The sequence below is a fragment of the Salvelinus namaycush genome, chromosome 19 (genome assembly GCF_016432855.1).
Source record: "Salvelinus namaycush isolate Seneca chromosome 19, SaNama_1.0, whole genome shotgun sequence".
In the NCBI taxonomy this organism is placed as follows: Eukaryota; Metazoa; Chordata; class Actinopteri; order Salmoniformes; family Salmonidae; genus Salvelinus; species Salvelinus namaycush.
The window spans coordinates 44,864,850-44,888,697 of NC_052325.1; the positions used below are offsets into that span (position 1 = coordinate 44,864,850).

At 42.6% G+C, this 23,848-nt stretch overlaps 1 protein-coding gene across 3 annotated transcripts; it reads right to left on the reverse strand.

Annotated features, from left to right (window-relative positions):
• Positions 1-788: 788 nt before the first annotated feature.
• On the reverse strand, positions 789-23,071 carry LOC120064469 (serine/threonine-protein kinase 17B-like). 3 transcript variants are annotated; one of them, XM_039015066.1, is made up of 8 exons: positions 22,807-23,071; positions 22,411-22,518; positions 7,701-7,913; positions 6,614-6,752; positions 4,394-4,520; positions 4,218-4,266; positions 3,855-4,034; positions 789-3,702 (listed from the first exon to the last, which is right to left on the reverse strand). In XM_039015066.1, exons 2-8 carry the CDS (start codon positions 22,446-22,448, stop codon positions 3,453-3,455), a joined length of 996 nt encoding a protein of 331 aa, XP_038870994.1. In that variant the 5' UTR covers positions 22,449-22,518; positions 22,807-23,071; the 3' UTR covers positions 789-3,452. The 3 variants fall into 3 exon arrangements, with proteins under 3 accessions (XP_038870994.1, XP_038870993.1, XP_038870992.1); XM_039015065.1 differs by having other exon boundaries at positions 22,411-22,551; XM_039015064.1 differs by having other exon boundaries at positions 22,411-23,071.
• Between the last annotated feature and the right edge of the window lie 777 nt (positions 23,072-23,848).

Genomic DNA, 23,848 nt, shown 5'->3' on the forward strand with positions numbered 1-23,848 from the left:
ACTGACTTGTTGAAAAGGTGGCATCCTATGTCACGTTGAACGTCACTGAGCTCTTCAGTAAGGTCATTATACTGCCAATGTTTGTCTATGGAGATAGCATGGTTGTGTGCTCAATTTTACACACTTGTCAGCAACATGTCGCTGAAATAGCCAAATCCACTAATTTGAAGGTGTCCACATACTTTATAATCGATGTAGTAAATGATAAGTTAACATACGGTCATTAAACACCTGTAGCTAGCCAAGTCCTTACACCTTGTGCATCCACAATGGATAAGTGAAAATGGATACGTTTTAAGTGGAGCTTAGAGGGGAAGTTCAGGATTTTACAACTTGATGTTAGATGGTTCCTCATCCTGAAAGTCAATGGGAGTGATAGGGGCATGTGTGTCAATGTCATTGCCAAATCAACTCCTTATTTGTTTTGATATTACTTTAAGATGATTTTGCTTTTTTTCTATATCTATCAAAAAAAGAATGGGACACATGGCCATCAGCACTAGGAGGCAATGTTTCCTCATCAGTAGATGGCAGAACAATGGAGATAATTGCTTACTTGCTTTTGGCAGAACAATGCCCCGGATGATGGCATGCCTTAGTTCTGTTGTTCATGGCCGCCGGTAGTTCCTCTGTTTAAAGACCAGTCTCTGCAGATGTTGTCCACAAATGTTTCTTGTGGTCTTTGCACCTGAGGGAACCCACTGAGATAAGACAAAATGTAGAAAAAAAACAGTAGACAGACTCAGGACTTTGTGCAGCAGTGTAAAAAGACCAGACTCCATCCACCATGAAGGTTTTCTATCATCTTTAATGAGCATTCTTGTTTGCTGATGACACCTAAATATTAGATTGATGTTGATCAGAAGATACAAATGGGGATTTGAAATTATCCATTCTAAAAACAAATGGAATATACCTACAAATCTATCAAATGTGAAATAAACATCTGTCTGAAGGTTATTGCTTGTGCTTCTAACTGGTATGAGTTTGACTCAGATGTTTCCTTCAGTTTTACCCTGGTAAAGTGGGAGAAGATCTCACCACAGGAATGTGAAGAGTGCAAACTGGTCACCTTTGTCCCCAGAGAACACACAGGTCACTTGACTAGTATCTGTATGTAAAAGTAAATTCAGACAGCCATACAAAATGAAATCAGCAGTGGAGCTCTTACAAATATAATCAAGTTGTACAAGTCCACTTAGTTGGTGTCAGCAGTACCTCGAACGTCTGGTTTTCATTTAAGTGTCTGTCTTTGAACGGAGGACGGTACTGACTACTGAACCACTCACTAATGACGTGTTCCAGTTCTCCTTTAGGATGACAGCATACAGTGAGAGCATGGCCGTGACTGGAGACAGCCCTCTCGAAGACAAAGGCTATTGTGTGTGCCAGGCCGGTGACATCTCTGGGAAACCTTGAGGACCACAACAAACAAGGATATGTAGTCTTTGCACCTCCTTGAACAAAGTGACATGTTCAGCTAAGGTCTGCTGGCAGTTAGGGTTCACATAAATTCTTCAGGGTGGGTTATTCTTTCATAAGTTCACAAATGGATGGGGAACGTGCTCAACAGATCACTTCAATTTTCTACATGGAAGTGCTCTGCTGGTAAAACTGTACAAATATCTCAGTCGAAACCTTTCTCCTGTCTATCGACTGCATTACCAAAAAGTTTGTCCACATTTTCTACCGTCAACTCCGTAACCTTTACCGACATCACTTCCGTAACCAATGTTTTCTCGTCCTCTGTAACCATCTCAATGCCATACCCTTTCCTCATAACCATCTTTTCTCTTTTAAATCCAAAATCCATCTCTAATCACTTTTCCAAACCTTTCATGCTAATCCCACATTCACCACTTCACAACCAAAGTATATTTCAATTTCATGTCACCTCCGTTACCAAAACAGCTTTTTGTTGAGAGGTGCCATCAATACTATATCCCATACAACCCGTATCTTCTTAATAAACCCATCTGAATCCAGTTAAATAAAGCACACACATATATACATCTAAATATAAACAAAACACCATCCCATTATATAAATATATTGAGAATCAGATTAGAATATAAAACGTATATAAAGAGCAAATACAAAGAGGCACACGGTAGTTACGACCAAAGTGAAAGGTAATTTGCCCTGAGATGAGGAAATGGAATGAACAGAGGAATAAGACTGAATAAACTCGCCTGCATACACATACAATCTGTTATGATTCCCAAATCTACCCGACTCCCATTAAACTTTAGGCTTCCTAGCCATAAAAAAAAAAAAAGTAGCTTTTTAATACCAATTAAAGGAATGCAGATTAAATTACTTCAGGAAATACATTGTGTTCAAGTTACACAAAAAAAAACATGTAATTCAAAACCACTTTTTCCAGTTAAGCAAATTAAATACCCAGATGACAAATAGTTAAATGCTTCAGTCACAGTTCCCCTAAGCAAATGACTCAAAAGGAACTGACAACATTTGAAGGACATTTGAGTAAGCATGGGTGTGGTGTCCACTGTCCATGAGTCACCTTTTTACAGAACCCTCTTAAATCTCTATTACTGTGGAATTGTAAATCAAGAGGAAGAGTTGGGGTTAACAGTAAACTGTAAATGTTATAGACAGACACCAGTGTGACTTGTTGGCTTACTAATTATGCAGGCCAGGGCTTGGTACTGTGCATAGACAACCTGTCTAAGATGACATCATACTGTGCTTTGAGATGTGGCGTGCTGGAGAGCAAGATAAGGGAATGTCACAGAATATAATGTGCGCAAGCCATGGCCTAAAGCTTGTTTGAGAGTAGGGAGGTAATGTACAGCTTGGGTCAGGCAAACAAGGACATGGTGTGATGATGTACTTTACTTTCACTTCCTCAAATAGTCTGATTTAGCCCATATCTGCACAGTTCAGTGTTCTGTCGAATGATTTTAGCACAAGATACTAAGAACACTTTGGGGCATCTAAGAACACTTTTACGACCACTTACTGGCCTGGCAAAAATGGTCAAGTAATAATTTGTTGACTATTTAAAAGTTACTTGTGGCAAAACAGTATTGCATAGATTTCCCTTGAGCTATATCTGGCCTCATATTCTTTAAATTCAGGGACAAAATATACCTGACAAATCAAAGACACACTAGAAAGGACAAAATCAGCTCACAATAAAATACTTCTCTTAAATCAATGCATTATTTAGAAATACAAACTACACAGAAACAGTGACGAATTGACGTTAGATCACAAAGGAAGCTGGCTATCTTTGGTTTGGCTGGGCGCTCTTGGATACTGGCGAGCAGTAGAACAGAACAGAAGCGCTCTTGGGTAGGCGACACTTGCCGGCAGGTTCCTTCCTGCATAAAACCAATAAAAGCAAAATAGGAGCTTGCGGGAGGGGTGAGCTTGCGGGAGGGGTGCGCTTGCGGGAGGGGTGCGCTTGCGTCGCTCTTTCCCCCTCAGAAGTCCCCGTCTCCACCGTTGGTGGCGGCAGGTGTCTCCTCCTCAAAGCGAAACCTCTTGGCCTGGGTGTGGGGTGAGTCCAAGGTGAAGTTCTCCTTGTCCTCTGGGTCCTCGGCTGGGGCAGCCCACTTGGTACCGCTGCTCCTCTCACGGGGGGTTCGTGGCAGGACAGGCTCGGTACTTGGGTATTGATGCTGCTGCCACAGCCAGGGGTGGGTCATGCAGTCGGCTGCACTGGGCCGGTCCCTGTGTGGAGAGGGTGAAGACAGACCAAGGTCAAAACCAATTATTAGAAATGAGAAGCACAAAAGCATTTGCTCCAATGCTTCCTGTCAGTAGCAGTAATTTAACCATTAGAATTCCCTGAACCTTTACTGGCTGGTGATAGTCCCACTTACTCTGGAGTTTTGACCAGCAGCTTGCGGATGAAGTCGACAGCGAGCTCCGACACCCTGGAGAAGGCGTCTTGGCTGTAGTCCACGTTGACCTGTGACACGTTCAGGTACGTCTCCTGCTTGTCATCCCCTGCAAATGGAGACTCGCCCGTCACCAGCATGTAGGCGATCACTCCCACACTCCTGAAGAATATATAACATACACACACACACACACACACACACCCAGAATACAGTTAGTACAAATGTGTCAGAGGGTGCACACATGTGTTGACCTGCAAACATACATACTTCACACAAGTGCCTTAGGCAGGCACGGACATAAATCCACAGTCATAAGAGTTTGTGTTAATATTGATGACTCACCACAAGTCAGTTGCCGTTGTGATAGGCTCATAGTTCAGGATCTCTGGAGCTAAGGTGAGAAAAGGGAGAAAGAGAGGCCATATGATTACATCACAACATTGTTATTGTAGAATGTCAGACTTAATTGCAGCTAGTTGAAGGAACGTTAGAGGCATGTTACATGGACGTTGCCTTACCCACGTACTCAGGCGTGCCCAAGATCTCTCGGAGCTCTCCGACCATGCCCAGTTTGCGTGCCAGGCCAAAGTCCACAATCTTTATGTCCCCCAGTGGAGCCAGGCTGGTTAGTAGGATGTTCTGGGGCTGAAAGGAAGAGGGAGGGATTGGGTGAGTAGTCCAAAAGGGTGACTTAAAGTTGTGCAGAGTCATAATACAGCTGTATACAGCAGGTCCAGTCATTCACAATCCTTCCTGCATGAGATTGTGTTTACAGCGAAGATATGCAAGTGGTGATGTAAAGATGAATAAGAGAGCAAATAGGGTTGAGGTATATTTTAGGTGTATGTACTAGAGGTCGACCAATTATGATTTTTCAACGCTGATACCGATTATTGGAGGACCAAAAAAAAGCCGATACCGATTAAATCGGCCGATCTTTATTTATTTGTAATAATGACAATTACAACAATACTGAATGAACACTTATTTTAACTTAATATAATACATCAATAAAAATCGATTTAGCCTCAAATAAATAATGAAACATGTTCAATTTGGTTTAAATAATGCAAAAACAAAGTGTTGGAGAAGTAAAAGTGCAATATGTGCCATGTAAAAAAGCTAACGTTTAAGTTCCTTGCTCAGAACATGAGAACATATGAAAGCTGGTGGTTCCTTTTAATATGAGACTTCAATATTCCAAGGTAAGAGGTTTTAGGTTGTAGTTAATATAGTATTTATAGGACTATTTCTCTCTATACCATTTGTATTTCATATAACTTTGACTATTGGATGTTCTTATAGGCACTTCAGTATTACCAGTGTAACAGTATAGCTTCCGTCCCTCTCCTCGCCCCTACCTGGGCTTGAACCAGGAACACGTCGACAACAGCCACCCTCGAAGCATCGTTACCCATCGCTCCACAAAATCCGTGGCCCTTGCAGAGCAAGGGGAACAACTACTCCAAGTCTCAGAGCGAGTGACGTTTGAAACGCTATTAGCGCGCACCCCGCTAACTAGCTAGCCATTTCACATCGGTTACACCAGCCTAATCTCGGGAGTTGATAGGCTTGAAGTCATAAACAGCTCAATGCTTGAAGCACAGCAAAGTGCTGTTTGAATGAATGCTTACGAGCCTGCGGCTGCCTACCACCGCTCAGTCAGACTGCTCTATCAAATATCAAATCATAGACTTAATTATAACATAATAACACACAGAAATACGAGCCTTTGGTCATTAATATGGTCGAATCCGGAAACTATCATTTCGAAAACAAAACGTTTATTATTTCAGTGAAATACGGAACCGTTCCGTATTTTATCTAACGGGTGGCATCCCTAAGTCTAAATATTGCTGTTACATTGTACAACCTTCAATGTTATGTCATAATTACGTAAAATTCTGGCAAATTAGTTCGCAATGAGCCAGGCAGTCCAAACTGTTGCATATACCCTGACTCTGCGTGCAATGAACGCAAAAGAAGTGACACAATTTCACCTGGTTAATATTGAATGCTAACCTGGATTTCTTTTAACTAAATATGCAGGTTTAAAAATATATACTTGTGTATTGATTTTAAGAAAGCATTGATGTTTATGGTTAGGTACACGTTGGAGCAACAACAGTCCTTTTTCGCAAATGCGCACTCCATCGATTATATGCAACGCAGGACACGCTAGATAAACTAGTAATATCATCAACCATGTGTAGTTAACTAGTGATTATGATTGATTGATTGTTTTTTATAAGATAAGTTTAATGCTAGCTAGCAACTTACCTTGGCCTCTTACTGCATTCGCGTAACAGGCAGGCTCCTCGTGGAGTGCAATGAGAGGCAGGTGGTTAGAGCGTTGGACTAGTTAACTGTAAGGTTGCAAGATTGAATCCCCGAGCTGACAAGGTAAAAATCTGTCGTTCTGCTCCTGAACAAGGCAGTTAACCCACCGTTCCTAGGCCGTCATTGAAAATAAGAATGTGTTCTTAACTGACTTGCCTAGTTAAATAAAGGTGAAAAAAAATAAAAATATATATATATATATTTTTTTTTAATCGGCCAAATCGGTGTCCAAAAATACAGATTTTCGATTGTTATGAAAACTTGATATCGGCCCTAATTAATCGGCCATTCCGATTAATCGGTCGACCTCTAGTATGTACATATGTTTGTATGTGCGCAGTGCACTTCTGCTTATATACTGTGTGTGTGTATATATTAAGCGGTGTGGAGGGATAGACCTTGAGGTCCAGGTGCACCACACTGGTCTGGTGGAGGAGGTGGACGCCCTCCAGCGTCTGTCTGATCAGCCGTGTGATCTGGCCCTCTGGGAGCAGCTCATCACAGTCACAGTGGTCAAAGATCTCACCCCCCGCCGCACTGTCACACACACAGAGAGAGAGAGGAGAGAGGAGAGAGAGAGTGTCACAGTGTCTAACACAAACTATCATAAAACTTTGTTGCATGATTGCATCCATAAAACCTAGGTGGTTTTGACTCAGCTGAGTGTATAAGCTTGTTTCATATAATTTCAGGTCAGGCAACAGATAATTGGGTATTTCCAATGGAATAGCCTTCCCCTTTCAGTTCTAAAAGGCACTTTGCTTTCAGGGCAGGATTAGAAAGGCTTTCCTCAAAACTCAATGAAACAAACAGGGAGGGTAGAAACATGTCTATTGACTCTCTGAATACACAAGAGTGCTAAGGGTGGGGTTTCCCTTTATCTACTTCCCCAGTGTCAGATGAACTTGTAGATATCATTTTTCTGTCCGTCTCCAGTATTAAGTAATTTAAAGGTAGTTTTGCGAGCCAATGCTAACTAACGTTAGCGCAATGACTGGAAGTCTATGGGTATCTGTTAGCAGATACCCAGACTTCCAATCCTTGCGCCAGCGCTAGTTAGCAACTTTCTTCAAACTGCACGCAGAGAAATAATAGTATCAACGAGTTCATCGGACTCTAGGGAAGTAGATAACGGGCCTCATTGGCAAAAGCCATAAGTATCCCTTTCAGCACAGAATGTGGATTGCAGCCTATCTGCATTCTTCATTCTAGTTTCTGTTTTGTTGGATTCAGTGTAAAGGAGTACTGATTCCAATGAAGTTCAAGGCATAAATCACACATACTGTTTCAGATATGAGAAATGTTCTTAAATATCCTCTGTACTGTTCAAAGATAGGTTTACATTTTTATTTATTTTTTAAAATATAGAAACATACATAAGTAGTCGATTTGAAAGATGGGTTAAGGACTTGACAGATGTAATGGAGGAAGCTGATGGCAGAACTGATAGCATTGAGTGCAATCTAAAAGTTGGCCATAACTCACTATTCCAGCAGCAGGATGATGTCGTGGTCTGTCTCATAGGCAGCGTGCAGGTTAACCACGCGAGGGTTGTTCCGGGCCGCCTCCAGCACACCCATCTCGTGCACCACCTCGGCCCGGCAGTCTCGGCCCCGACGCCGCTTCCGCAGGAACTTGGCGGCAAACACCTTCCCTGTGGACCTCTCCACGCACCGCTTCACCACCGCAAATTTCCCCCTGGCCCCGAGGACGAAGGGAGGGCTGAGTCATTCATCACACACTATCTGGGTCCTTTTAGTCTACGCTGAAGGAGACAACTTTGTTACACTATGACATCAGTTAATATATACATTTACATTACATTTCGCTTTGGATAAATGTGTCTGCATATATTATTTATCCAGTGACTTATAGGCAGTGTATTCAACTACAGTAGGACAACCACAGTGCACTGCCAACCAAACCGTACTGTGCCGGCTTTGATATTTTTTTCTCACATTGTCTTGTCAAGCACCGTTACAGCAACTAGGTGGATGCATAACCCGGCCAGCTCAGTAAGCCTATAGCTTGGTTTAGTAGTGTGAAAAGGGTTAAAATGAGGCCACTCCATACCCACACCCTACTAAAACACGTTGTGGTAATCAGGGTCTAAAATGAACACCTGCCACATGCAGATAGACATCTTACCCGCCAATGCCAAAATCAATTTCAGCTGCCACGTTAGCATTTACAGTGAAATAACTACTGTAGTAGCTGTTTTTCAAAGTATTTGTTTCATAGTTGTTAAATTAATTGCTCAAATAGTCGAATCCTATATAGACTATCGCACCTTGCGTTGCAACACTGCCTGGCTGGGGGATGTGCGCACATGAAGAGCTAAGTGAAAGATTCATTTTTAGAAGCGCTGCGCACGGGCATAAACGTTAGTCTAATTTACTTGAAACGAACGTCTACTGAAGTGAGACATTGCCCTTGTGGGTCTTGGCTCTTTACATTGCTTTGTTCACAAGTTAGGTTGTTTTTCAATGTTTGCGTTTCAACTGCTAGGGAAAAGACAATGCTACAGTACTAGCCAGACTCAATCTCACAGGCACAAACATGACTCGAGTTACATTACTACCTAATCTCCCGTGCTTAAAGGGGCAGGTGAAAATGGTCTCATCTGTGATAGTTTGGTTGAAATTAAACAGTATACCACTTATTACTAGTAATACATGTATTGTTTTAGAAACATTACAAAGCATGCTCATCTGCCTTTATGTGTTTTGCTGTAAAAAAATTTGAGCTGGTAAAAAAAATCTGAGTGGCTGGTAGATTTTTCTATCTACCTGCCACAGTGACTGGTGGACCAAAAAGTAAATTTTAGGCCCTGGTGGTAATGGTTAGCCTAGTAATCACCCTACGCTATGAGTTCTTTATTTCTTTACTTGATTGTAATGCAATAGGCTTCCAAAGTTGCAGAAATGAACTCTTTATGCAATCATTAGAATTTTACACAGCCTAAGCTTAAAAACTCTTGGGCTATGTAAAAAGGCAAATCAAAGTACCCCATGCTATGCATATCCCTAAATGTTAACACCAGAACTGCATTGATGTGTGAGAACTGAGAACTTAGTCCCAATCTGATTGGAAACTATGGCATAGGCCTACACAAATGCCGACAGTTCATGACTGGCAGGGAGCCTTATCAGCTGTAGCCTACCTTGTATGGTGGGCTGAAAAAAAGTGAACTGACAGTAGGTTTGCAAACAGACCTTCTATGCCTACACATCTGTGTGTGGACATACTGCAGTCAACATCTGTCCTTCAAACTCTGCCAATGAGTCTGCCATGGACATTCAATAGGCAGAATTGTTCACCACTCAGTTGCCACACTTGTATGCCACACAATGCACTCTGTGGTGTTTCATGCAGTTTGAGTGTTTGTACTAGACTTGGGCTGTAGACCGTATACCGGAATATTTTGACATTGCCACAGGATGTTTTTTCCAATACCGTTGAAACTATTTCTTAAGTTTAGCAATAAATGTTTATATTTGTAGCAACTTAAGTAAATACCTGCAGTCAACTTGTGCAATACATTAGGAGATAAAGCAGATTGCGTTCTTCATTTCACCTGTCACATTATGAAACGTGCTGTAGTTTCCCCAGAACAGTTGAACCAGTCACGCGTTTGTTTGTAAACTGCACAAGGCGAGAAAGTGGGAGCAGGTGTGTAAGGACAGAGGTGGCGTTTTATATTGAAAGTCAACTGTAGTTTTCCTTCAAAGAAAAGACATTTCGTAGAAAATAGCTTAATTTTCATCAGATGACAACAGAGGTGCAATGCAATTTGGCTGGCAGCCACACAAGTAAATGAACACTACAATGAAAAAGCAAGGTATTTTTTGCAAAAACGATGCATCAAATCAAATTTTATTTGTCACATGCGCCGAATACAAACAGGTGTAGACCTTACTGTGAAATGCTTACTTAAAAGCCCCTTAACCAGTTCAAGAAATAGTTAAGATATTTGCTAAATAAACTAAACTAGGGGGGGGTCAATTTAGATAGTTTGGGTGGCTATTAAGCTATTGAGGAGCCTTTTGGACCTAGACTTGGTGCTCTGGTACAGCTTGCCGTGCGGTAGCAGAGAGAACAGTCTATGACTGGAATCTGACAATTTGAGGCCTTCCTCTGACACCATCTAGTATATAGGTGGTGTCAGTGATGTACTGGGCTGTACGCACTACTCTCTGTAGCGCCTTAAGGTCGGGGGCAGAGCAGTTGCCATACCAGGCGGTGATGCAACCAGTCAGGATGCTTTTGATGGTGCAGCTGTAAAACCTTTTGAGGATCTGGGGACCCATGCCAAATCTTTTCAGTCTCCTGAGGGGGAAAAGGCATTGGCATGCCCTCTTCACAACTTTCTTGGTGTGGACACGAAGGAACTTGAAGCTCTCAACCTGCTCCACTATAGCACCGATAATGTGAATGGGGGGCATGTTCGGCCCTCCTCTTCCTGTAGTCCACGTTCAGCTACTTTGTCTTGCTCACATTGATGGAGAGGTTGTTGTCGTTGCTGCTGACCTCCCTATAGGCCAGGCCTGGGCAATTCCAGTCCTTGGGGCCTGATTGGTGTCACACTTTTCCCCCATCCCTAGCAAACACACCTGATTTAAATGAATTGCATTGTTAACTGAAGATCATGATTAGGTGATTATTGGAGTCAGGTGTGTTAGCTGGGCCAAAAGAGTGACACCAATCAGGCCCCCGAGGACTGGAGATGCCCAGGTCTGCTATAAGCTGTCTCATCGTTGTCGGTGATCAGGCCTACTACTGTTGTGTCATCAGCAAACGTCATGATGGTGTTGGAGTCGTGCCTGGCGATGCAGTCGTGGGTGAACAGGGAGTACAGGAGGGGACTAAGCACGCACCCGAGGGGCCCCCGTGTTGAGGATCAGCGCGGCAGATGTATTGTTGCTTACCCTTACCACCTGGGGGCGGCCCGTCACGAAGTCCAGGATCCAGTTGCGGAGGGAAGTGTTTAGTCCAAGGGTCCTTAGCTTAGTGATGAGCTTTGTGGGCACTATGGTATTGAACGCTGAGCTGTAGTCAATGAACAGCATTCTCACATAGGTGTTCCTTTTGTCCAGGTGGGAAAGGGCAGTGTGGAGTGCAATAGAGATTGCATCATCTGTGGATCTGTTGGGGCAGTACGTGAATTGGTGTGGGTCTAGGGTTTCCAGGATGATGGTCTTGGTGAGACATGACCGGCCTTTCAAAGCAAGTCATGGCTACCAACATGAGTGCTATGGGGCTGTAGTCATTTAGGCAGGTTAAGTTCGCTTTCTTGGGCACAGGGACTATGGTGGTCTCCTTGAAACATGTAAGTATTACAGGCTCGGTCAGGGAGAGATTGAAAATGTCAGTGAAGTCACTTGCCAGTTGGTCCGCGCATGCTTTAAGTACACATCCTGGTAATCGGTCTGGCCCCGCAGCCTAGTGAATGTTCACCTGTTTGAAGATCTTACTCACATTGGCTACGGCGAGCGTGATCACAGTCGTCTGGAACAACTGGTGCTCTCATGCATGCTTCAGTGTTGCTTGTCTCGAAACAAGCATAAAAAGCATTTAGCCCATCTGGAAGGCTCTCGTCACTATGAATTCCGTAATAGTTTTTAAGCCCTGCCACATCCGACGAGCGTCAGAGCAGTTCTAGTAGGATTCAATCTTAGTCCTGTATTGACGCTTTGCCTGTTTGATGGTTCGTCTGAGGGCATAGCTCTAGCCTGTAGCTCGGTGCGGATGTTGCCTATAAACCATGGCTTCTGGTTGGGATATGTACGTACGGTCACTGTGGGGACGATGTCATCAACGCACTTATTGATGTAGCCAGTGAATGATGTGGTATACTCCTCAATGCCATTGGATGAATTCCGGAACATATTCCAGTCTGTGCTAGCAAAACAGACCTGTAGCATAGCATCCGCATCTGACATCTTCTGTATTGAGCGAGTCACTGGTACTTCCTACTTTAGTTTTTGCTTGCAAGTAGGAATCAGGAGGATAGACTTAGTCAGATTTTCCAAATGGAGGGCGAGGGAGAGATCTGTATGCGTCTCTGTGTGTGGAGTAAAGGTGGTCTAGAGTTTATTTTCCTCTGGTTGCACATGTGACATTCTGGTCAAACAGATTTAAGTTTGACTGCATTAAAGTCTCCGACCACTAGGAGCACCGCTTATGGATGAGCATTTTCTTGTTTGCTTATGGCATTAAAAAGCTCATTGAGAGGTCTTAGTGCCCGCATCGGTATGTAGCGGTAAATAGACGGCTATGAAAAATATAGATAAACTATCCTGGTAGATAGGGTGGTCTACAGCTTATCATGAGGTACTCTACTTCAGGTGAGCAATACTTCGAGACTTCCTTAATATTAGATATCGCGCACCAGCTGTTATTGACAAATAGACACACACCCCACCACCAATCTTACCAGACGCAGAATTTCTGTCCCGCCGACTTATATTATCCATGTCGTCGTTCAGCCACGACTCGGTGAAACATAATATATTAGTTAATGTCCCGTTGGTAGGATAGTCTCGAACGGAGCTCATCTATCGGCACATTGGCCAATAGAACAAAATGGTTGAGGCGGGTTACCCACTTGCTGACAAATTCTCACAAGGCACTCCGGTCGCCGCCACGTGTACCTCTGTCTTTTCTTCATGCGAATGAGAGGGATTTTGGCTTGGTCTTGGAGAAAGAGTATATCCTTCACATCGGACTCATTTTAGAAAAAAAAATCTTCGTCCAGTTCGAGGTGAGTAACAGCTGTTCTGATACCCAGCAGCTCTTTTTGGTCATTAGAGACTGTAGCAGCAACATTATGTACAGTACCCGTCCAAAGTTTGGACACACCTACTTATTCAAAGGTTTCTTTAAGTTAATCGTTCATTTAATGGAGAAAAGCACTGTCTACTGATAAATTCAGTAGAAAGCACAAAATTAAGGTTGATACCGAGCAGAAATTACAAGAGGCATTTTAGATCTGTTTTCTCCTGCATCAAACACAGAATTCTGCATTAACTAGCAAGTAAAAATTACTGGTTGCGTTATCTAAGCAAGTGGCTGAATTAATAAGGTGACAGGGATTCATATAGTGTTCGCTTTCTGCCGTGTTTGAAAATGAGTTCTGTACAGCTGCCACTGCCCTGTCTTTCTAAGGTCTTTGAAAGCCAAGTTAACAGATTTCCGACCATTTCGAATCCCACCGTACCTTCTCTGCTATGCAATCTGATTTCAGAGCTGGTCATGGGTGCACCTCAGCCACGCTCCAGGTCCTAAACGACATCATAACCGCCATCGATAAGAGACATTACTGTGCAGCCGTATTCATCGACCTGGCCAAGGCTTTCGACTCTGTCAATCACCACATTCTTATTGGTAGACCCGACAGCCTTGGTTTCTCAAATGATTGCCTCGCCTGGTTTACCAACTACTTCTCTGGTAGAGTTCAGTGTGTCAAATCGGAGGGCCTGTTGTCCGGACCTCTGGCAGTCTCTATGGGGGTGCCACAGGTTTCAATCCTCGGGCCGACTCTCTTCTCTGTATACATCAATGATGTTGCTCTTACTGCTGGTGATTCTCTGATCCACCTCTACGCAGACGACACCATTCTGTATACTTCTGGCCCTTCTTTGGACACTGTGTTAACTACCCTCCAGACGAGCTTCAATGCCATACAACTCTCCTCCCGTGGCCTCCAACTGCTCTTAAACGCAAGTAAAACTAAATGCATGCTATTCAACCGATCACTGCCCGCACCTGCTCGCCCGTCCAGCATCACAACTCTGGACGGCTCTGACTTACAATACGTGGACAACTACAAATACCTAGGTGTCTGGTTAGACTGTAAACTCTCCTTCCAGACTCACACTAAGCATCTCCAATCCAAAATTAAATCTAGAATCGGCATCCTATATCGCAACAAAGCATCCTTCACTCATGCCGCCAAACATACCCTCGTAAAACTGACCATCCTACCGATCCTCGACTTCGGTGATGTCATCTATAAAATAGCCTCCAACACTCTACTCAACAAACTGGATGCAGTCTATCACAGTGCCATCCGTTTTGTCACCTAAGCCCCAAACACTACCCACCATTGCGACCTGTACGCTCTCATTGGTTGGCCCTCGCTTCATACTCGTCGCCAAACTCACTGGCTACAGGTTATCTACAAGTCTCTGCTAGGTAAAGCCCCGCCTTATCTCAGCTCGCTGGTCACCATAGCAGCACCCACTCGTAGCACGCGCTCCAGCAGGTATATCTCACTGGTCACCCCCAAAGCCAATTCCTCCTTTGGTCGTCTTTCCTTCCAGTTCTCTGCTGCCAATGACTGGAACTAATTGCAAAAATCTCTGAAGCTGGAGACTCATATCTCCCTCACTAGCTTTAAGCACCAGCTGTCAGAGCAGCTCACAGATCACTGCACATAGCCCATCTGTAAACAGCCCATCTATCTACCTACCTCATCCCCATACTGTATTTATGTATTTATCTTGCTCCTTTGCACCCCAGTATCTCTACTTGCACATTCATCTTCTGCACATCTACCATTCCAGTGTTTAATTGCTATATTGTAATTACTTCGCCACCATGGCCTATTTATTGCCTTAACTCCCTTATCTTACCTCATTTGCACTCACTGTATATAGACTTTTCTTTATTTTGTTCTACTGTATTATTGACTGTGTTTTGTTTATTCCATGTGTAACTCTGTGTGGTTGTATGTGTTGAATTGCTATGCTTCATCTTGGCCAGGTCGCAGTTGCAAATGAGAACTTGTTCAACTAGCCTACCTGGTTAAATAAAGGTGAAAAAAATATATAAAAAATTAAACTGCTTCATTTCCTTGCGTTTTTATCCTCTCGGCCTGTCTGCTCATCTCCACACTTCTCTGAGCAGAGCAGGTACACATGCTGCTCCAAAGCCAGTACTATTCTTCCTTCACACAAGCATGTGTCAATTTTGTTCATTCGCACAAGGTCTCTCGTTCACATTTGCTTGTATATGTCCAAACTCACCAAAAATGACATCTGGTAGCTAATACCGATATACTGTATGTATAATTGCCTGTCATTGCAATTAGTTTATTTTCGTTTGTGCTCACTAGCATATTTAGCTAGCAGCCTTTATGGAAATTCTCTATTCATTTTGTTAGCATTCTGGTAATAGATGCCCAATGGGCTCTGTGTTTTTTGGCCACCCCCTTGTGTACTAAAATGGTAATACCGTAAATCCCGGGATGAGAGAAGGACGGTATAATGATATGAAAATCTGGATACTGCCCAAACCTAGTTTGTACTGTAAATTAACATTGAATTGGCAATTTCACAATCTAGGGAAAACTCAAATTGCCACCCTGTACACACACAAACAGGAAGTAGACAGTTTTAGTCAATTTCCTCTTTCTCTGTGGCTGAGCTAAAGTCTAGTTTCCACACGTCCTTCCTTCCTTCGTCCTGCATTGCACTAGCAAGATGAGACACCAGGGATGGGATGTACCCTAGGCCATTCATAGACGCTCACTTCGGACTACAATACTTCTACTTACAGCTATTATGTCACTCACATCTACGTTACCTGTAATTAAATAATGATACATATATTCCTCTTTCTCCAAATGCTGGATTTTAACCCACAGCAGCCAATCCACCAGTCATTCTGATCTTAACTCCAACCCACCAATGTCCACAGATTAACCCATCTTTCCCAGTATAATAAAATTTTGCAATTTTCTTTTGCAATATATCCCTACATTTTACTATGTCATAGAAGAGTCCTGAACCTACCTATTTGTACTATTTCTGCAAATATATCCTAAAAATAAATACTTTACCCAAGAGTATAATGATATTTCCCATTGACCCATTGTGGTTTTTCAGAACCCCTAACAATACAGTTTGCAGGTCCATCTGAATCCTGATATAACAACCATTCCTAGACTTGACTTCAAAAGCGAGCCACCGATGGACAGTACCATAAAATATGTTCTATTGATTTTGTTTCCTCGTGGCAGTCTGCACAAGGCTGACTGTTCAGCGTCCCATATATTGAGCACTCTTTTTGTATTAAGTATTTTATATAATAACTTAAATGGAAAAGAACAGATTGATGTGTGAATTGTTTCATATGTCAGTTCAGACCCAATGCCAAGGTATTGGGACATCAAAAACCTTATACGGTATTGCTGTCATATTTTTACTGTAAGACATGGATACATTTTTTGATTTATACTAATCATTAAGCCATTTATGAATTTTCAATGGGTGGCAGATTAAATGTCTATTCCGATTTTCTTAGACTAATTATTTTATTTATTTTGTGGCAGAGCCGTGATGAGTTAACATAGGTGTGCAGTTTTGTCACACAACGCCACCAATGTCTCAAGTTGAGGGATCGTGCAATTGGCATGCTGACTGCAGGAATGTCCACCAGAGCAGTTCCCAGAGAATTGAATGTTAATTTCTCTACCATAAGGCGCCTCCAATGTCGATTCAGAGAATTTGGCAGTACGTCCAACCGGCCTCACAACCGCAGACCACATGTAACCACACCAGCCCAGGACCTCCACATCCAGCTTCTTCACCTGCGGGATCATCCGAGACAAGCCACCCAGACAGCTGATGAAACTGAGGAGTACTTGTCTCTGTAATAAAACCCTTTTGTGAGAAAAAACGTATTCTAATTGGCTAGGCCTGGCTGCGCCCCTGCCCAGTCATGTGAAATCCATAAATTAGGTCCTAATATATTTAATTTAATTGACCGCTTTTCTTATAACCTCAGTAAAATTGTTGAAATTGTTGCATGTTGCGTTTATATTTTTGTTCAGTATATTCGATCAAAGTTGCAAGATCGCTGAACTTTTCTGGGATATGTACACCAAGCATATCGACTTCACCATCCGCCCATTTAAAATCGGGAGACCACATGACAATTTAAAGTTGATCTTTTAGAGGCCAATCTGTAATATACACTTATCATAGTCAGGTTTTAGTCCAGAGAAACTCGAGAAATTATCCAAGTCCTCAATGAGGCCCTTCAAGTTTAAACTCAAGAGAAAACTTTAAGCATCGGCGTACATTGATACTTGTCTCTAAACCCTTAATTTTTTTACACTGGTATCAGTGTGTGTATGTTTGTGGGAGAGAGAGTGGTGTGTATGTCTTAACTGAAGAGTAGAATGTATCATGAAGTGTTTTCTCCTTACAGACACAATGACATGTAGATCATTATGCATGTACAATGTATTCGGAAAGTATTCAGACCCCTTGACTTTCTCCACATTGTTACGTTCGCCTTATTGATTAATTGACAACACCCCATAATGACAAAGCATAAACAGTTAACATTTTAGCAAATGTATTAAAAATCAAAACTGAAATATCACATTTACATAAGCATTCAGACCCTTTACTCAATATCTTGTTGAAGCAGCGATTACAGCCAAGAGTCTTCTTGAGTATGACACTACAAGCTTGGCACACCTGTATTTGGGGAGTATCTCCCATTCTTCTCTGCAGATGCTCTCAAGCTCTGTCAGGTTGGATGGGGAGTGTCACAGCACAGCTATTTTCAGAGATGTTTGATCAGGATCAAGTCCGGGCTCTGGCTGGGCCACTCAAGGACATTCAGAGACTTGTCCCGAAGTCACTCCTGCGTTGTCTTGGCTGTATGCTTAGGGTCCTGTTGGAAGGTGAACCTTCACCCCAGTCTGAGGTCCTGAGCGCTCTGGAGCAGATTTTCATCAAGGACCGCTCTGTACTTTGCCCCGTTCATCTTTCCTCTCGATCCTGACTTGTCTCCCAGTCCCTGCCACTGAAAAATGGATGGTGCCTGGATGGTGCCAGGTTTCTTCCAGACGTGAAGCTTGGCATTCAGGCCAAAGAGTTCAATCTTGGTTTCATCAGACCAGAGAATATTGTTTCTCATGGTCAGAGAGTCCTTTAGGTGCCTTTTGGCAAACTCCAAGCGGGCTGTCATGTGCCTTTTACTGAGGAGTGGCTTCAGTCTGGCCACTCTACCATAAAGGCCCGATTGGTGGAGTGCTGGTTGTCCTACTGGAAGGTTCTCCCATCTCCACATAGGAACTCTGGAGCTCTGTCAGAGTGACCATCGGGTTCTTGGTCACCTCCCTGACCAAGGCCCTTCTCCCCCGATTGCTCAGTTTGGCCAGGCGGCCAAGCCCTAGGAAGTCTTAGTGGTTCCAAAAATGTCTTCCATTTAAGAATGATGGAGGCCATTCTGTTCTTGGGGAACTTCAATGCTGCAGACATTTTTTGGTAACCTTCCCCACATCTGTGCCGACACAATCCTGTCTTGGAGCTCTATGGTGAATTTCTTCGACCTCAAGGCTTGGTTTTCGCTCTGACATGCACGGTCAACTGTGGGACCTTATATGTGAACGACCGGCATAATTGTATTTTTTTATTTTTTATTTTTTTAAATCGGTCTTATTTAGCAAAATTTGATATTGCGTTTTTTACATTGGATAAAAGTAGACTCAGAGCTACAAAATTGTATATCATACACTACAGTTGAGGAACAAAGTGGAAAGTAATTCTGCGTTGATAGTGATACATTTGTAAACTCACTTTTGAGAAAATAGTCTTTGAATGTTTTGAAACTACTATTGGAGAGCCCTTCTTTGTCTACACCATTGTTCACATCGTTCACACCTTAAGCTTTAGCCCCACCCATCTCGTTAAGGGTTCATCCGAATGTACTAACAGCAGCAGTCAAGCACCCAAGCTAACTTGCTAGCTACTTCCAGATATCTAAGTGAGAGACAACAGCTCACTGAACATTACTCGCCCTAGCAGAGCTGGTTAGGCTGTTATGTTATTCAGAGCGTTGGTGACTGCAACTGTGCTGTCAGATTGTCCGCTCAAAATTCAGAACGTTTCGCGTTCAGAGAGCACACCGGACGCTCCGATGAGTCGGGTTGATCCGAATGTTCGGACCTCACAACTGCAGTCAAGCACCCAAGCTAACTGGCCAACATTGGCTAGCTACTTCGACACATAATGAGAGAACACCCCACTCGGACCATTTTACTCACCCTATAGCAGAGCTGGTTAGGCTGTGTTCATGTTATCCAGGGGGTTGGTGACTAACTCTGCTGCTGGCAACAATTTAATTCTGCTATTTTTCCTATACAGTATTCTATTATACAGTGAACAGAGTGAGGTTCAATTAAATATTTGTTTTATTGAATAGAAGCGTTAATATCCGTTTTTTGTGTAGCACATACGTTTAGAAAATGGGAACAAGCGGGTGGGCGAACAGGGCGCTAGGCTACTCAGTAAAGTGATACTTCGCCTGGTATCATATCATTATTAAAATGTTGGTATCGTGACAACACTAATTTAGATAGAATAGTAAAAACAAATAAACAGTTCTACAACTGTTCAACAAAGTGCCTGCCCTGCCACAATTTTATTTATTTATTATAATACATTGAGTATACCAAACATTAGGAACACCTTACTAATATAAAGTTGCAGCCCCTCCCTCCTTTTCCCTAAGAACAGCCTCAATTGGTTGGGCATGGACTCTGCAAGTTGCCGTAAGCGTTCGACAAGGATGCTGGCCCATGTTGACTCCAACGCAGCACACAGTTGTCATTTGGGTGGTGGACCATTCTTGTTACACACAGGAAACTGTTGAGCATGAAAAACCCAGCAGCATTGCAGTTCTTGACACAGACCGGTGTGTCTGGCACCTATTACCATACCCCGTTTAAAGGCACTGAAATAGTTTGTCTTGCCCATTCACCCATTGAATGGCACACATCCACAATCCATGTTTTAATTGTCTCAAGGGTTGAAAATCCTTATTTTAACATGTCTCCTCCCCTTCATCTCTACACTGATTGAAGTGGATTTAACAAGTGACATCAATAAGGGATCATAGCTTTTAACTGAATTCACCTGGTCAATCTGTCATGGAAGGAGTAGAGAAGTTCAGATCTCTATGCTGATATTTGTTTACAAGGAGTACATGATGTATTCCTAAATAGAAATGTAGAAGCATACAAATAAATCAAAGAGAACAATTAAAGTATTTCAGTGTTACTGATAAGGAACGGCTCAAAGTTCATGAATAAAAAGGTTTTTGGAGTGATCCATGGTCAATCAAGCACAATGTACCCTTAAAAATGTCAGCTGCCCATTTAAGGGAAGGTCGTTACCACGGTAACTGGGCACTGTCTTGTCTGTGAAGAAAAAAAATCTTTGATAGCATCGTAGCAGCAGACAGTTGCAGCAAACTCAAACTACCTAGCTTGTGAACAAAACGATATAACTGGCCAAGAAACACGACAGGAGTCATACTTTAGTAGCCTTTCTTGTCAATTCGACCATCTACATGTGGGCTTTGGATAGAATTTTTGCATATCCAAATGCTCGGTGTGACAACCCGCCAACGTGGCTGGGTGAAATAGGCCTTCTTACCCACCAATGACAAAATCTACCTGCATTTAGTGGGTGTTCACTGGAAGACAAAGGAGGCCACCTGTACTAATTACCTATCTAGCATGCTTCGAACACCCGTGCGTAACAGAAGAAAGCCGCCAGAAATGTGTTGTAACTGAAAAATACTGTTGGCTGCAACTGTGATGAAGCCGGCTAAAACAGTGTACAGTAAGTGTATATTTTGCATTTGTGAAATATTTTGACGTGATATGAAAGTAAAGGGCTTTATGTTTCTAGAACTGCATCGCAACTAATAATCAATTCATGTTTTGATGGAGTATTTGGCTGTTTTGTCTTCCAGAGCCAGTCTACCTCTGAAAATAACATAAGGTCTTTGGAACATAAGGAGTAACGGTCGGACCGCTTTCACCCCTTAAGAGTATATTCTTGGGCTAGGGTGTACCTAGTAATGGGTCCTTTATGGTAGGCAACACATGTTAGGTTTGGGACAGGCACACATACAGCGCTTATAGTCACATCTCTTTGTGAGGATAGCCTAACCTTTGTGACCTATCTACTTACAAAAGGACTGAGGTCATCCTGTTTGAATATGGACCAAAAATGTAAAGTTTCGATTTTCCTGAAATTTGATAAAATAAATTATATTGGGAGAAAATCCTTAACCCACAAATCTGTTTGTAGATAGGCCTACCACAATTGCATTTACAGTGTGATAAGCATCAAGGTTCCACATGAAATAAGTACACAGCTGCACCATTGAGAGCATATTGACTGGCTGCATCACATCACCTCTATACCAGGCGGTGTCAGAGGAAGGCCCTATAAATTGTCAAAAGACTCCGGCCACCCAAGTCATAGACTGTTCTATCTGCTACCACACGGCAAGCAGTAGCGATGCACCAAGTCTGGAACCAACCGGACTGAACAGCTTCTACCCTCAAGCCATAAGACTGCTAAACCAATAGTTACCTATTGGTTTAGCAGTTAGTCTGGGCAACTATTGGTTAGCTATCTGCATTGCCCCTTTTTGCACTAACTCTTTTGACTCATCACATATGCTGCTGTTACTGTTCATTATCTATCCTGTTGCCTAGTCACTTTATACCTACTTACAGTATATTTTTATATTTATCCTTTATTTAACTAGGCAAGTCAGTTAAGAACAAATTCTTATTTACAATGACGACCTACACCAGCCAAACCCGGACGACGCTGGGCCACTTTTGTGCCGCCCTATGGGACTCCCGGTTGTGATACAGCCTGGATACGAACCAGGGTGTCTGTAGAGACGCCTCAAGCCCTGAGATGCAGCGCCACTCTGGAGCAAAATATACACATATACACACACACCTCAATTACCTCGTACCCCTGCACATGGACTTGGTACTGCTACCCCTTGTATACTCATTGTGTATTTATTCCTTGTTTTATTATTATTTCTCTCCCCCCCTCCCTTCCCTCCCCTCTATGCATTGTTGGGAAGGGCCCGGAAGTAAGCATTTCACTGTTACTATACTACACCTGTTGTTTACGAAGCATGTAACAAATACAGTTAGATTTGATATAGAGGGATACATTTGTTATAACTAAATATGTTATCCAGCCTTGATAGGATGCGAGTACGTATTAGCTCACTAACGTTAACTCTATGATGCAAAAGGCCAATGGAATGCATTGGAGTCATAACAAGACCTGAGAGAAGAGGTTGATGGAATGAGAAAGTTTGAAAAGGGGACATTGTAACATTGGCTCACCTGCCCAACTCGCCAGTGATGTCATAAACACTGTCCATCGGTTCCGTATTGATATGGGTTTGAATTTCTCCAAACAGCCCAGTCGGTCCATTGCGGCTGTCAATCCGCCTGCGTGACATCGTTGTAGTTAGCCGGACTTCACTGTGGCAATAAATTAGCACCTGTCAAGCCGAATCAAGGCCGTAGACTATCTAGCCAGCTAGTAGCTAATGTGTTTAGCCAGTGCTAAACCAGGTATAGTAGTTAGCTGAAAGTTATTTAGTTAGCTAACGTTATAACTATTAGCTGGACAGCTACATAGTAACGTTAACTAAGTTACTAGCTAATAGCTAGCTAGTTTGAGATGCTTTAGCTGTAGATAATAACTAGTTAGTAGTAGAACAGCTGGTTAGTTACTTGAAAGACAGGTCACGAAGAACAACGGCTACCGTTCGCTAGCTATCCATCTAAACAACCGTACTAGCTCCCTTTTACTTTTCTTTAATAGACAGCTAACTATACATCACGAATTGTCACTTATCGGGTTGATTGACAAACTTGTTTAAACTTTCCCTATTGACTGTGTTCATTAATAAGCGAGTTTAGTGCCTAACTAGCATCTGGCTAAAATCCTTCTTCCCGTTGATGTGAGCAACACGTCTTCAAACTTAGATTGCGACCAATCTCGTTCGGACGGTTTTGACATTCTGTCGCCTCGTTCTGCGCAAGCGCTACGTGTCTTTTCAACTACATCTCAATTTTCATAATAAAATAAATATTTTAACGCATGCATCAGTAGTAACTTAATTTATACTTCTAACTTGACTGGGTGTTCATTTAAATTATTTGTTAAGTATTAACAATTTTTTTGGAAAGGTTGTCAAAGAGACGGCATCATCGACGTGAACCTGTGACCGCTGATGCCCTCTGGTGGTTATATTCAAAGGAAAAAACTTTAGGTTACGACCGTAACCCCGGTTCTCTATAGTATGAGTGAGCTATTTTACTTGTGGGCTATGCCCCCAGCTTATTTGTCAGAAGCCTTTATTACACTACACCAGCCATGATTGGCTGGACGTCGGGATGTGTGTATCGGGGAAGGGTGTCCTTCCTACCCTATAAAAAGGTCCCACACCGTGTCTGAGTCATTCAAAATTAGCAACAGCTCTTCCTCATTCATGCAAGGAGGATGGTCTGGTGAAATACCTCACTCATACTATCAGAGAACCGGGGTTACGGTTGTAACCTAAAGTTAACTTTTGAATATTTGTTTCGGTATTTAACTTATGGGATATACTAACTCCTGTATTTCCAGACAAGCTTATCCTGACGACAACTGCCATGTGCGATATAACACACAAATGGGCCTTGCCCCTCAGAAGATTCTACACATAAAACAGTATGTGCCAGGGTCGTTGTGGTGACACCGAAAAAAGTTAAACTTTGAAAATGTATGAGG